This window comes from Neolamprologus multifasciatus, chromosome 16, assembly GCF_963576455.1.
Source record: "Neolamprologus multifasciatus chromosome 16, fNeoMul1.2, whole genome shotgun sequence".
Lineage (NCBI taxonomy): Eukaryota > Metazoa > Chordata > Actinopteri > Cichliformes > Cichlidae > Neolamprologus > Neolamprologus multifasciatus.
In genome coordinates, this window is record NC_140454.1 from 15,559,213 (window position 1) to 15,571,949 (window position 12,737).

Genomic DNA, 12,737 nt, shown 5'->3' on the forward strand with positions numbered 1-12,737 from the left:
TCATTATTCCTCACATGTAGTGTTGTTGAACTTAGTCATGAAGAAGTTCATGATCCAGGATAATTTCTTAGTTTAAAAATTTTAAAAACAGGATTTTTTTGCCCACTCATTTCTGCTGCCATAGTTACTTCCATTTCTATTACATGTGATTCAAGATTTTATATCTCATATAGGCTGTAGACAGAAATTGGATCATTTATTCGCCTTTGTTTCATAGGCGGATAAAACGATATCCGGCTGTGTAAAATGTAAATAAAAACAATGCAATGATTTGCGAATCTCATGAGAACATTTGTTTGTTTGTTATTCACAGTAGAACATAGAACTGAATGTTTAAACTACAGCTGTGGATTAGGGCCACCGAGGGGAAAAACATGGGTATGTCCTTTTTCTTCTTTTCCAGAATTCTGAGAAAAAAGTCAGAATTCTGACTTTAATCTGGAAAAGGAGAAAAAAAGAAAAGATGTGCCCATGTTTTTGTTTTGTTTTTTTGTTGGCCCTAATCCTCTTCCGTGGGGAACTGAGACCAGAGGCCCATACTATGAAGCACTTTTGTCTTATCCAGCTAATTTCAGGATTAACTCTGCGTTTCCTGCACATTGAAGGTGGTTCACTTCTTAAAGGAGGAATATCTCCATGGAAACCTATGCTGTGACCATAACCTGCTCTGAAGCCGGTTGTAATTTTAAGATTAGAGATCACCCTACTGACCAATCAGCTCTCTGGAAAATAATTTTACAGTATTATCGCTCTATAAATACACGATGTAAAAATAGGGCATTTATTTGTGTTTGCTGACCTCAAATTTGCGCAGATTCTGGATTTTGTTCCGCTTTAAACAACAAATGCATAAAGATTTAAAAATATATATTTATTATATTCCCTAAAAGCATAACGCGACTTTACGATGGAGTTGTAATTTCAACAATATTGAATTCTATTAACCTTCTTCCCCGTGCGTCTAACCTCTTATAATATAGTTTTATCTCTCTGAAGTCAGTCGCACCGCTTGTGATTGGTCAGATTCTGCCAACGCCACCCCTTTCTTGTGAACGCGCAGGGAAACCCAGGGTTAATCTATCGAGTTGATAACCAGCCTCGTGTGGCCGCTCATTGATTTGATTTGTGCAGGTTACAGGTAAGTTGATTCAGATAATGTGAAGATATCACCGAATGTGCCGAGCTAGCTTCGTTGTCCAGGACCTAGATGCTGGACTTTTGGGAGAGGACTGTTGTTCCATTGTTGTTTCATAGAGGATAAGTTGCTCGACAGTCCCGGGTCTTCTTTGTTGTATTCGTCATCATTATTTTTCATAATGCTCCAGATGTTTTCATTTGGTGAAAGGACTGAACTGCAGGTAGGTCAGTTCAACACGTGGACTCTTCTACTGTGAAGCCATGCTTGTTGTATAGATGCTGTATGAAGTTTAGCATTGTCTTGCTGAAATACGCAAGGCCTTCCCTGAAGAGGAGGGGAGGCATGATTTCCATGTCTGCTTTTAATGCATTTCAAAGACCCAAACATCACGGGAATCCACTACAGATTTTCAAACAAAACTTTCTCCAGATTCTCTGATTTTTTTTTTTTTTTTGAGGATGCCCATCAGCAACACTGTGAACAGCAATGATGCCAGAAACGTAGTATATATTCTTCACGCCACAATATATTTTAGGAGAGTGGCAGTTTTTGTAATTTTAAATCAAACAATCATTATGCGGTTGAAGCCCGGACCTTTAAATTCATTTAAATTAGGAATGCCCCATTTTCAGAGGCTTAACATCTGTATAGATGTAAAATTACAGATTAAAAACACGTTCATTTGAAGTTATATATAAACTATATGAAAGTTCTCAGAAATGGCTTCTTTGTAACAGTCAAAACCACATAATCGTGAAACTGAAAGCCCACTGCTAAACCCTGCTGTGTGAGAGACATCTTTGTATGTTTGGATAGTAACGGTAGAAAATATAGATACATCTTGAAGTAAAAACAGTTCTATAAAAAACATCCTGTGATCGCTGAACATTCATTGCGTCCACGCTGCATGCTATTGGACATAAATGCTCAGGGGCAAGACCAATCACTGTGCGCTGATTGGCGGATGGGGACCTGAAAATAAAGCGCAGAGAACTCAGGTGTCCATCAGACAGCTGCAGGGGTTCATGTCCGGCACACAGGTGAGTGCACTGCCCTTTTCGTGTCGCTCAATATGAATGGCTTTAAACACAGCGGAGATTCAGTACTCTGGTGCACAGCTGGGGAAAGACTGTTTTTGTTCTTATTTCCAGGCTTTCCTGAACTCACTTGCGCGTTATCAGGAAAACAGAGCCCAAGTTTACCTGCTGAGATGTTACGACGTTATTACAACGTTGTTATTTTATGCTAGTCGTGAGGTATTGTTATGTCGGGAGAAAACATGAACATACTTAACTATATTTGACACTATTAAATTTAAAGGCCTTTTATCTATTAATTGTCTAGCTTGTAATTCCTAAAAACTGAAGTTGCATAATGTGAAACGAGGAATGGCTATCACTTTTTAAATTATTAAATAAATCGATTTGTTGTTTACTGAAGCAAATGCCCATCGGGGAGAATGTCTATCATAATTTTTCCAATTCATATTCATGTTTTGATTTTGATTCTGGAGCAAAAATGTGCTTTTGCTTGTTAGCCAGATGTGTAAAGCACTGCACTGTGGACAGTGTTGGGAAGGTTACTTTTAAAATGTATTCCACTACAGATTACAGAATACATGCCCGAAAATGTATTTTGTAATGTATTCCATTACGTTACTCAATGAGAGTAACGTATTCTGAATACTTTGGATTACTTAATATATTATCATGCTTTTTACAACTGCATGAATGTACTATTGCTGTGATTTATTACTGTTACTGAAGGTCCTCGGCTCCGAACTTTAGTAAAGGGACCTCTGGCTAATAGGTAGGGTTCCATGTTGGGCTCATAGAGGAAAACTAGCTTTACATTGTTGTCTGGGTCAACTTTGCTTGTGAGAGACAGAGAGAGGCGTTGAAAGGCTGCTCCAATGGAACTTATTGTTTTGGAGGAAAACAGGAACACAGTGTACAATTGAGTCTTAATAGCTTACTTACAACTGGGCTTGTCAGGCACTCTTCTTGGCTGCAGTGGTTAAATATTTAAATTTTTGCTCGATGACAGCTCGTACTTTTCTACTTCCTTTTTCTCCCTCCTCGCGCTCAAAGACACATGTCCATTCTCCCTGCAGCACGGACTACACTGCCCATGAGGCTACATTCTTTAGGGCTATGGGCCTGTAGTATTCTGTAGCTTAGCACAACAACAACAACAACAAAAAGGCGCTCTCTCACCCAGGAAACACACAGTGGCAGAGAGCATCACCCTGTAACCATGGCAACCGTAACGCTGCCGCCTGGAACATAGCTGTCAAACAAAACCCAAACAGTCCTGACCCAGGACCCCCCCCCCCCCCCCCCCCCCCATATAAATAAATTGTACCACACACATATTTTGTGGGGGTCCTTGCTGCTGCCTCACAGCAACACAGTTTAGGTTCAAGCCTGCTGGCTTGCTTGGGCCTGTCTGTCTGAAGTGTAGGTGGCCAGACTGTACCAGTGTGGTTTTCTCCCACTGTCCAAAGACAAAGTTGGATAAATGGAATGTGGAGACAGAGACAGAAGAAGCAACAAATTCTTAAAATTATAATTATAGGATATCAACTCAACTGTTTAATGCTAGTTGTCTTTGAATTAATGCATGGTTAGATAAAATAAAAAATACAGCTTGATGATAATATATGTCTCATCCCACTGCAGCCATGCCCTCTGTTTCTGGTGCTGCATCCTTGGAAGAAGTTCCTTCTCCTTGCACATCTGCAGCTAACCCAACAAATGCAGAAGTCACTTGTGCTACAGCAGCTGTGAACAGTTGTGACAGGTTATCTGCTGATGGTGAAGATAAGGATGAATCATTCACTGAGAGTCAGCTGGAGAACACAGACGAGACTCCCGATGAGACGAAGTGGATCCCTCCTGATTTGCCCAGCAGATGTACTTGGAAGCTGGGTCTGCCCATGTCAGAGTCGCCTCATAGCCACTCAGCACGGTAAGAGTCTGGAGAAATAAAGAGGTCGCTGTGTCTTTAAATAAAACTAGTGACTCTGTCCACTTCACTCTTTGCAGCAGAGTTGAGTCACCAGCAATATTTAATTCTGATTTGACAAACAGATGTCCCACATACACTGATGTGTCACTTTATTAGGTACACTTGTTCAACTGCTGGTTAATGCAAATATGTAAACCGCCAATCACATGGCAGCAACTCAGTGCATGTAAACACGATCTAGATGACCTGCTTAAGATCAAACAAAGCATCAGAATGAGGGAAAATGATGTTTTTCCACCACATTCAGACGGCAGGGTTAGAATTTGATGTAAACAATACGAAAACATGGCTCCATCTTGCCATGTATCACATGTATCAGTGGTTCTGGCACTTTGTGTTGGTGGATTGGTGTACAGGGTTTGTTTTTTTTTTTTGACACTTTGCCCTCTTTAGTGTTTGTAAAGCTCAGATGATCTCAGCTCACAGGTCACCACATCTCAATCCAAAAGAAAATCTTTGTGAGGTGATTGAATTGTGTGATAGTATCATGTCGACATGGACCAAAATCTCTGAGGAATGTTTCCCGGGTTGGTTTTCAAGCCAGTTTTAAAAACCAACCCAGTGCTAGCAAGGTGTACCTAACAAATTGCCCAGTGAGTGTATGTTGTGATGATATTTCTGACAATTCCACTAATTTTGGTTAAACTCTCATCAGATATAATAAACATGAAATCCTGTATGGTATCTCCTAGTGTGTGTTATCTCTTACATTACAGCACCAAGCCCTCCGGCATCCTCTCCAGCATCCTTGAGAAAATTGGACACACACCTCTGGTTTGCTTGAACAAAATCCCCAAAGAGTTTGGGCTCAAGTGTGATATCTGTGAGTAAAAGATGTGACAAATTATGTAAAAGTAAGAAGATGATTTAAAAAAAGAAGACTTATTTTTGCTTACGGGTTTGCAAAATCTTTATTATTATTATTCTGCATTCAAGTAAATAAGTCTAATTGAAAGTTTGCTTGTAAAAGCAGAGGCTTGAATATTACACAACAGGGTAAGCTAATTAAATAAATAAGTAAAAAAGAAAGGAAAAGGAAACTTAGAGAAAGGTTCACACAAGTTTTAGTACTATACAAACACATTTAAACAGAATTAACCTTTTAGAATATAAACATGACATTAACCTTAATTAATAAATAACATGATCCTTAACCTGACTGCTATCCATGTGCTTGTACTGCAAAGCTACAACTTTAATCCAAAAGATATGGGTTTATGGATATTTATGGATGTGAAATGATAAGTTTTCTCTCTGAATAGTCCCCTTCGCTCACCCCAAAATGACGCTGATATGTCCTTGCAAGAAAATGAGCAGGAGTGCAGTCTTCTTATTTTCAGGATAGAAGATGCTTTAAATGTCCTAACAGCAGCTTTATTGTTCTCCCTCCTAAGCAGCGAGAAAGCTGATAAGTTTACTGTGTTTAGTGGGGTGAAAAAACCCCCTGCTTGGATGAGACTGTAGCTGAGCAGCAGCAGATTACAGAGTGAAATCTCACCTGGCTTACCATATTTGTGTAAAAGAACGTCTTTTAGGGGATATGTTGTTAAGTTGATGCATCCAAGTGGAAGAGGTGCCGTTGTTTAAGCTAGGGCTGTTGATCCCACTGTGTCCTCTTGGCTTCCTGCTCAGCTGTTAAAAAGGGAGCGTTGAAGTATCATGTAGCTGGTGGCCTTATGTTTTTTCACTGTGCAACTGTTGTTTTCTTGTATGAGGGGGCAGCTCGCTCCCCTGGATGGAGAGGTGAGACTGAAGGACTCTTTGTTCTGTCATCCAACAGAGTAAAAAGAAAACCTTTGCAAATAAAATGCAGCTCTAAACTTGAGAAATAATAGAGTTTATATTTGTTCCGGTACCTTAACAACATGTTGTTGCTGATGTAGTAGCTGGCAGGCATGTCATTATCCCTGTGTTGCTATGAGTTTGCAAAAGAGCAGATCCAGGTCTCACACTCCACAAACTGAATTTCCATAATTACTTCAAACACAGTCAGTCAGGATTACAGAGGGAGATCTGACATGAACTGTTCTCTGTGGAAATAAAAGACGTGGACTGACATAGACACGCACTTTCAGCAGGACAAATAAAGGCAAAGTAAAAACTAGATTCTCGTGGGAACCAGAATCTAGTTACAGATGACAGAAGCATGCTTTTCATACTTGTTAACCTTTTAGCGGGTGATTAGGGAGCCATCTAAGTTTAGAGTTTTATATAGAGGTTTTATTTCAAAAGCTTTAAGATGTTTCCTCTCAAATTACCAACCATAGATGGGTCGTCAGTGACCTGATAAAGGTTAATAGATTAACTATTATTCTTCTCTCTGCACTGGTTCAGTCCTAGTTATTTACAATGCATATTCAATTTGTCATGCAAACCTTTTGGATTAACTTTGAACACTCCCTGATGCATTATATCTTTTTTTGTTTTTAACGGGTGACTGTGTTTAGTGGCCAAGTGTGAGTTCTTCAATGCAGGAGGCAGTGTGAAAGACAGGATCGCCCTGCGCATGGTGGAGGATGCCGAGAGAGCCGGGGTCCTTAAACCAGGAGACACCATCATTGAGCCCACCTCTGGAAACACGGGTACATCAGTTTGAACGAATGAGCTGACGGCTGTATTATAACTATATAATGAAGGAAAACGGTCATTTATATAAATCTTGCTCTTTGTGCAGGTATTGGCCTCGCCCTCATAGCTGCAGTAAAAGGCTACCATTGCATCATTGTGATGCCTGAGAAGATGAGCATGGAGAAGGTAAGTAGCTCTGTTTCTTCTTCTTCTTTTCAATGTGAGGAATCTATTGAAGTCTCATCCTCTCCTGTGTCCTAGGTGCATGTCCTGCAAGCTCTCGGGGCAGAAATTGTCTGCACACCCACAGCTGCAGCTTTTGATTCACCAGAGTCTCATATACGTACGGCCTGGCGTCTGAAGAACGAGATCCCCAACTCGCACATCCTCGACCAGTATCGCAATGCAAGCAACCCCCTGGCTCACTACGACACCACGGCTGAGGAGATACTGGAGCAGTGCGATGGTTCGAGCTGATAGAAACTCTGATTTTTGATGCATCTTCTAGCTTGAAGTTGAATTTTTTTCAAGAAATGACCCCCCACACCATTAAACCACCACCACCTTGAACCATTAACACAAGATGATCTTATCTTTTATGCCAAATTTTGACCTTACCGTTCGAATGTGGCAGCAGAAGTTTCCCATTCACTCCTGTCAGTGACACCCAGTGTGGTCTTCTGCTGCTGTAGCGCAAGATTTGTCTTGTGCAAACAGAGATGATCTTTTGCAGACCTTAGTTGTAACAAGTGATGATTTGCCTACAGTTTTACGGTGTGTGTTTTATATTTCCGGGAACTTAGATCTATATGTCAAACTGACATGAATGAAGGAAGGCGTATATAGTTTTTCCTGTAACTGCGAATCCTCATGGAACAGGTGTTTATTTGAATCCCAAAAATATATATATTTTGTAGTTTGGAAAAGAAAATGTGTTTCTGTTTTTAGGTAAATTGGACATGTTGGTGGCCGGAGCCGGCACGGGCGGCACACTCACTGGTGTTGCTCGAAAGTTAAAGGAAAGATGTCCAAATGTCAAGGCGAGATTCCCAACCCACTTATCTAGAATCTGGAATAAAAGTTTTGTTTTACTGAGATTTATATTAATCAGTGAAGCAATCCATGTATTGGCAGCTCCAACCCTGCACCGTTTGGAGCCTCTTACCTCAGTTCTCATCTGTTTTTTAGATAGTCGGTGTGGATCCTGAAGGCTCTGTTCTGGTTGGCTCAGAGGAGAAAAGTGAAAAGGTTCCATTTGAAGTGGAAGGTATTGGATATGACTTCATCCCCACAGTACTGGACAGATCTGTGAGTATTTTTGTTAACATGCACATTTGTACAGTGAGTATTTTTGCTAAACGCCCGTCTCTGTTGAATCTGCACAGATTGTGGATATTTGGTACAAATCAACTGACACAGAAACGTTCCTTATGTCCCGCAAACTGATCAGAGAGGAGGGTCTTTTGTGCGGTAAGTTCATATCAGTGAGTTGTGGTATGTTATGAGCAACCTCTTCCTCAGTTCGCTCTAAATGATCGATTTGCCTGTTTTGCTGAAGGTGGCAGCTCTGGCTCAGCGATGGCAGCAGCTTTGAAGATGGCTCAGCAGCTGGAGGAGGGGCAGCGCTGTGTGGTCATCCTGCCTGACTCTGTCCGCAACTACATGTACGAGACACAATGGCAGATACACTTTGAATCCAGTGAGAGTCTGGAGTGCTCACAGGCCTTCATGCCTTAAAAAATACAGTTGTGGGCAGACGTTTACATGCACTCATCATGCCCATGAACATTAATACTTTTTAAATAGGGTTGACGTTAGGACTTTTCGATGGTCATTTCACAAGCTTGTTATTTCCATTCCAAAACCAGTTTGGATGTGTGTTTGTGTCCTGCTGGAACACCTTAATGTGTCCAGGTTTTATCAGGTCAAGTTTATCTAGCTGTTAATTTGTTGTAACGTTTCAGAATTTAGAGGTAGTTTTCCTCCTTCATTATTTGTGCATCCATACACACTACTGGGCACAAAACACCCTTGAGCATGGACAGATGCTATAATGTTCTTTGTTGTGAAAGCTTTATTTCTACAAATACTCCTCTTGTTACTGGCCGAATAGCTCAGTTTTTGTCCCTTCTGATCATAAAACGTTTCTTCAGAAGGCATTTGGCTTGTCTATGTGGGGCAGCTGCTCTTTTCAGTTGAACTTGAAGCTGCTGATTTTGGGCCAGGGGCTTGTACGTATACTTTTGATCCTGTGTGGATTAGAGAGAAAATGTATTAAAAATTTCTGCTTCCATTCTTGTTTTTTTTTTTAGATAATTAAAGATGTATGCTTTATAATCTTTCCCCCTTTAAAAAGAACATTTTAATAAAATCTTTAAAAGCCAGTGAATGAACATATGTACCAAATTTAAGCACAGACCATCCAATAGTTTTTAGCTTTGTCCTCAAAAATGTGTAAATGTGTGTAGAAATGATTAAATCAGTTTAGAGATCTTCATGGTTTGAAAGAGTTGCACTCTCTTCCTCTGATCTATGTCTGGCTAAAAGCAGTAATCATGTTGCTCCCACCAGCCATTAGTTAGACAAGAATTTAACATAAAAGCACTTTCTTTTGAAACCCTTTGTGTGGATGTTTTTTCCCATTATTAAGGACAGAACAGCAGTGACAGGAAATGAGAGAGGAAGAGACACATGTGTTTCAACTAGGATGCTTTCTTTCTTTCTTTCTTTCTTTCTTTCTTTCTTTCTTTCTTTCTTTCTTTCTTTCTTTCTTTCTTTCTTTCTTTCTTTCTTTCTTTTACAGCCATGTCCTATCCCTAATCAATAAATCCCACAATAAAGCTGTCAGCATTAAAAAAAGAAAAACTGACGTAAAGCAGTGATGCAGCTGATAAATAACAGATTGTCTAGAGTCAGATGTGTTTTAGGTGGAAGTCTGGCTGAACTTCAGCAGACTTCTTCAAATTCACCCGTATCTACCTGCAGGTCAAAGTTCCTGAGGGATCAGTGGATGTGTGAGAAAGGCTTTATCTGCTTTGACGCTCAAATGGACCCAAAACCCTGGTAAAAAAAGGACAACAAAAATCCGCAAATCAGCTATAGCTTATACCCCTCAGAGGAGGTATGACGGGGCAGATTGGTGTTAAAACCTTCATTTTTCTGTCTTGCAGGTGGTGGAACCGGGCTGTTCAGCGTCTACACCTGTCTGCCCCCCTCACCATCACACATTCTGTGTCCTGCCAGAAAACCATTGAGATCCTAAAGGAGAACTCACTGGATCAGGCACCAGTCGTCACTGAGTCAGGGTATGTCTATTCTTCTCTATATCAGGTTAGTATTATGAATGTTCTGTTTGGATATGACCTTGTATAAACAGGAAGAGGACAGGAACTTCCAGCATAAACACAAACAGTGGTCTCCATGGAGATTTCAGAGAAACAGATCTCATCCTCTGTATCGTCATCATCGCTCATGCAGAGCAGCTAAATGCTCGGCAGATGTTCCACAGGTTGTACTTTGATCTCAGATTTCACACTGAAACGTGGCTCTGTTCTCGAGTTGATGGTGGAAATTGAATTTCGGGATGACATCACAGTGTCAGGAAAAGATTCTAACACTTTGTCCGTGACCTTTGTCTTGTCTAATCTTTTTGTCTTATTTTCATCTTTATATAACTACCCAACTGAAATATTTTTAAAGATAAATAATATGAACATGTGGAGCTTGTATTTCCCACAGCTTTTAAAACCTCAGTGATTATTTATGCTTTTATTAACACTTCCAGCAGTGTTACCACCTCACTTGTTGTCAGAGATGTTAAACTTTGCAGGGATGTAGTTTAAAGACGTGTGTGGGCAGCTGGACGTCTGATGGGTATATACACACACATTACAACCCTGTCCCACCAGTGTAAATCCCCATGTGAGGTATCCTTATTTGAGTGTGTAACCAACCATATAAGTTGGATCTCGTCTCAAGATAAACTCTAGTTAAAAACGACATTGATTAATCATCCAGTTTGGTTACCTATTTTTTAATCTTGACATTTGGTTGACATAAGCAGACAGAGACACGATGGGTTAGTCTTCTCCTCACCTGAGTCTTTTGGGAGTTTGTGGGTTTTTATGTATTTCCACAGGGCCATCCTAGGAATGGTGACTCTGGAAACCATTCTGTCCTCTCTGTTGGCGGGGAAGGTTGAACTTTCAGCTGCTGTCAGCGCGGTGCTCCTCAAAGCCTTCAAACAGGTCAGTCAGAGAGTGCAGAGCTCTTCATGGTGACCTTTGATGACATAATGAACATTTTTACACGTTTAAAATGTTTAATCTTCCTCCACTTGTGCTTTCAGGTGCACCTGACAGACAACCTGGGGAAGCTTTCCCATATCCTCAAAACTGATAACTTTGCTCTGGTGGTTCACAATCAAACGCAATGTGAGAAAATCCATTTCCTAAATAGTGTTTATACAGAACATTTATGTGCAGATCATTTTTATAATGAGCTGTTTATTGTGTGGTTGATAAATGTCATTCATAAAGCTTCATTTTGGTTATGACACCCAAAGACACTGATTTATAATCACACATTTGCATTCTCTTGGATCATGTTCACATATGGCTCTTTCTTTCCATAATTGAGCTAAAACCTGTATTTGTGGACGACATGGGAAACTTTATTCATGAGCCTGTGCAGTAAACAAACCACAACAGTCTTCTGTGTTTAACAGCAGTTTTGTGTCTCTGTGCAGACGGGGTTGATGGGTCGGCCCTCCAGAGGGAGATTTTATTTGCCGTCGTGACAGTGATTGACCTTCTCTCCTACATCACCACACACGAGGGGCAGGACTGCAACCATCAAAGTCAGGCGGTGTAACCCAGTGACTGTGTCCTGTTTAAGGTTGATTTTACTTCCTGTTCATTGAGAGACAGCAAACGATCACCTGTAGTGTCACTGAAATAATCATAATAATAATGATGATGATAATAATAATAGAGCTCCAGAGAGGACAGAGAAGTTGTAAAGCACCATTCATAGCTATTTTTGTTCTTTTTTTAACACTGTGCATCTTGTATTAAGTGAAAAATCTCCAGTTAAAGGGCAACTTAGTTTTTTCTAGAGGGATGTTACCATCATCTTTCTGGAACTGACTCTTTTCTCTTACAATACAGTAAAATATTTCTATTCTTTGCATTTTATTCCTGCCACACATAATGTCTTTTTTAAGTGTGGTGCCTCTGTGTTTAGTGCTTTTTCTTTTTTGTACATGTTTTTATCAATTTGCTTTATTTGCTCCCTGTAAGTCACTTAGCATTAGCCAAGAAGTTAGTTTATACATTTAAAAACTAGCAAACCAACATAACCTAAATTTGACTAAGAGAAAACTACGTTGATAAAATAGTTTATTATGTTGTATAAATGAATATAGATACAATTATGTCCAGAAGACAGTTTGATATAAACAGAGGCATATTTTGTTTCTTCTGTGTCCCTCACAATGCAAAGCATATAACACCATGACAATGTTATTGGTCAGTTACAATGTTGATCATGGACCAATATTATGATGATGATGCAGAAACAGCACCAATAGGACGTATCAGATGTTGTTGGTGTTGTGCCAAAAAAGCCAAACAATGATTTCTGCTGTTCTCGTGTGCTTTTTATGTCTAATAGTTACTTACATTGTAATTAGACTGTAGTGAACAAGGTTTATGATGAGGTTATATAGAAAATAAAGAAATAACCTGTTTTGCAAACATTTTTATGACTCTGCCTTATTGCAACTGCAGTATAATCAATCTAGTTCTTTTTGGTCTCTCAGTGTGTTCACAGAATTTGGATTTTTAAAAAACATTTTTAATGTTGGTGATTCATTAAAATTAAAAGGAAATATAACAGTGAATACACAAAAATTTCATTGCTAATAGGAGTGTTATCGCTGAGTCAAAACGACTTGATATTATATGTTTGGCATATCTTAGATGCCAGCAATCATTTATAA

General features: G+C 39.7%; 1 protein-coding gene across 1 annotated transcript; it reads left to right on the forward strand.

The window, feature by feature from the left end:
• The first annotated feature begins 33 nt into the window (after nt 1-33).
• LOC146500522 (cystathionine beta-synthase-like) lies at nt 34-12,483 on the forward strand. Its single transcript, XM_085135087.1, has 15 exons — nt 34-1,138; nt 3,820-4,108; nt 4,885-4,991; nt 6,616-6,750; nt 6,843-6,922; nt 6,998-7,202; nt 7,685-7,776; nt 7,925-8,044; nt 8,122-8,206; nt 8,295-8,400; nt 9,722-9,799; nt 9,907-10,041; nt 10,875-10,983; nt 11,085-11,169; nt 11,484-12,483. Exons 2-15 carry the CDS (start codon nt 3,822-3,824, stop codon nt 11,606-11,608), a joined length of 1,749 nt encoding a protein of 582 aa, XP_084991213.1. The 5' UTR covers nt 34-1,138; nt 3,820-3,821; the 3' UTR covers nt 11,609-12,483.
• The last annotated feature ends 254 nt before the right edge of the window (nt 12,484-12,737 follow it).

Coding starts and splice junctions, on each gene's coding strand:
- LOC146500522 (XM_085135087.1), top strand. CDS start 3,822: ATGCCCTCTGTTTCTGGTGCTGCATCCTTGGAAGAAGTTCCTTCTCCT. Junction 4,992..6,615: donor TGGGCTCAAGTGTGATATCT/GTGAGTAAAAGA, acceptor GACTGTGTTTAG/TGGCCAAGTGTGAGTTCTTC. Junction 6,751..6,842: donor GCCCACCTCTGGAAACACGG/GTACATCAGTTT, acceptor CTCTTTGTGCAG/GTATTGGCCTCGCCCTCATA.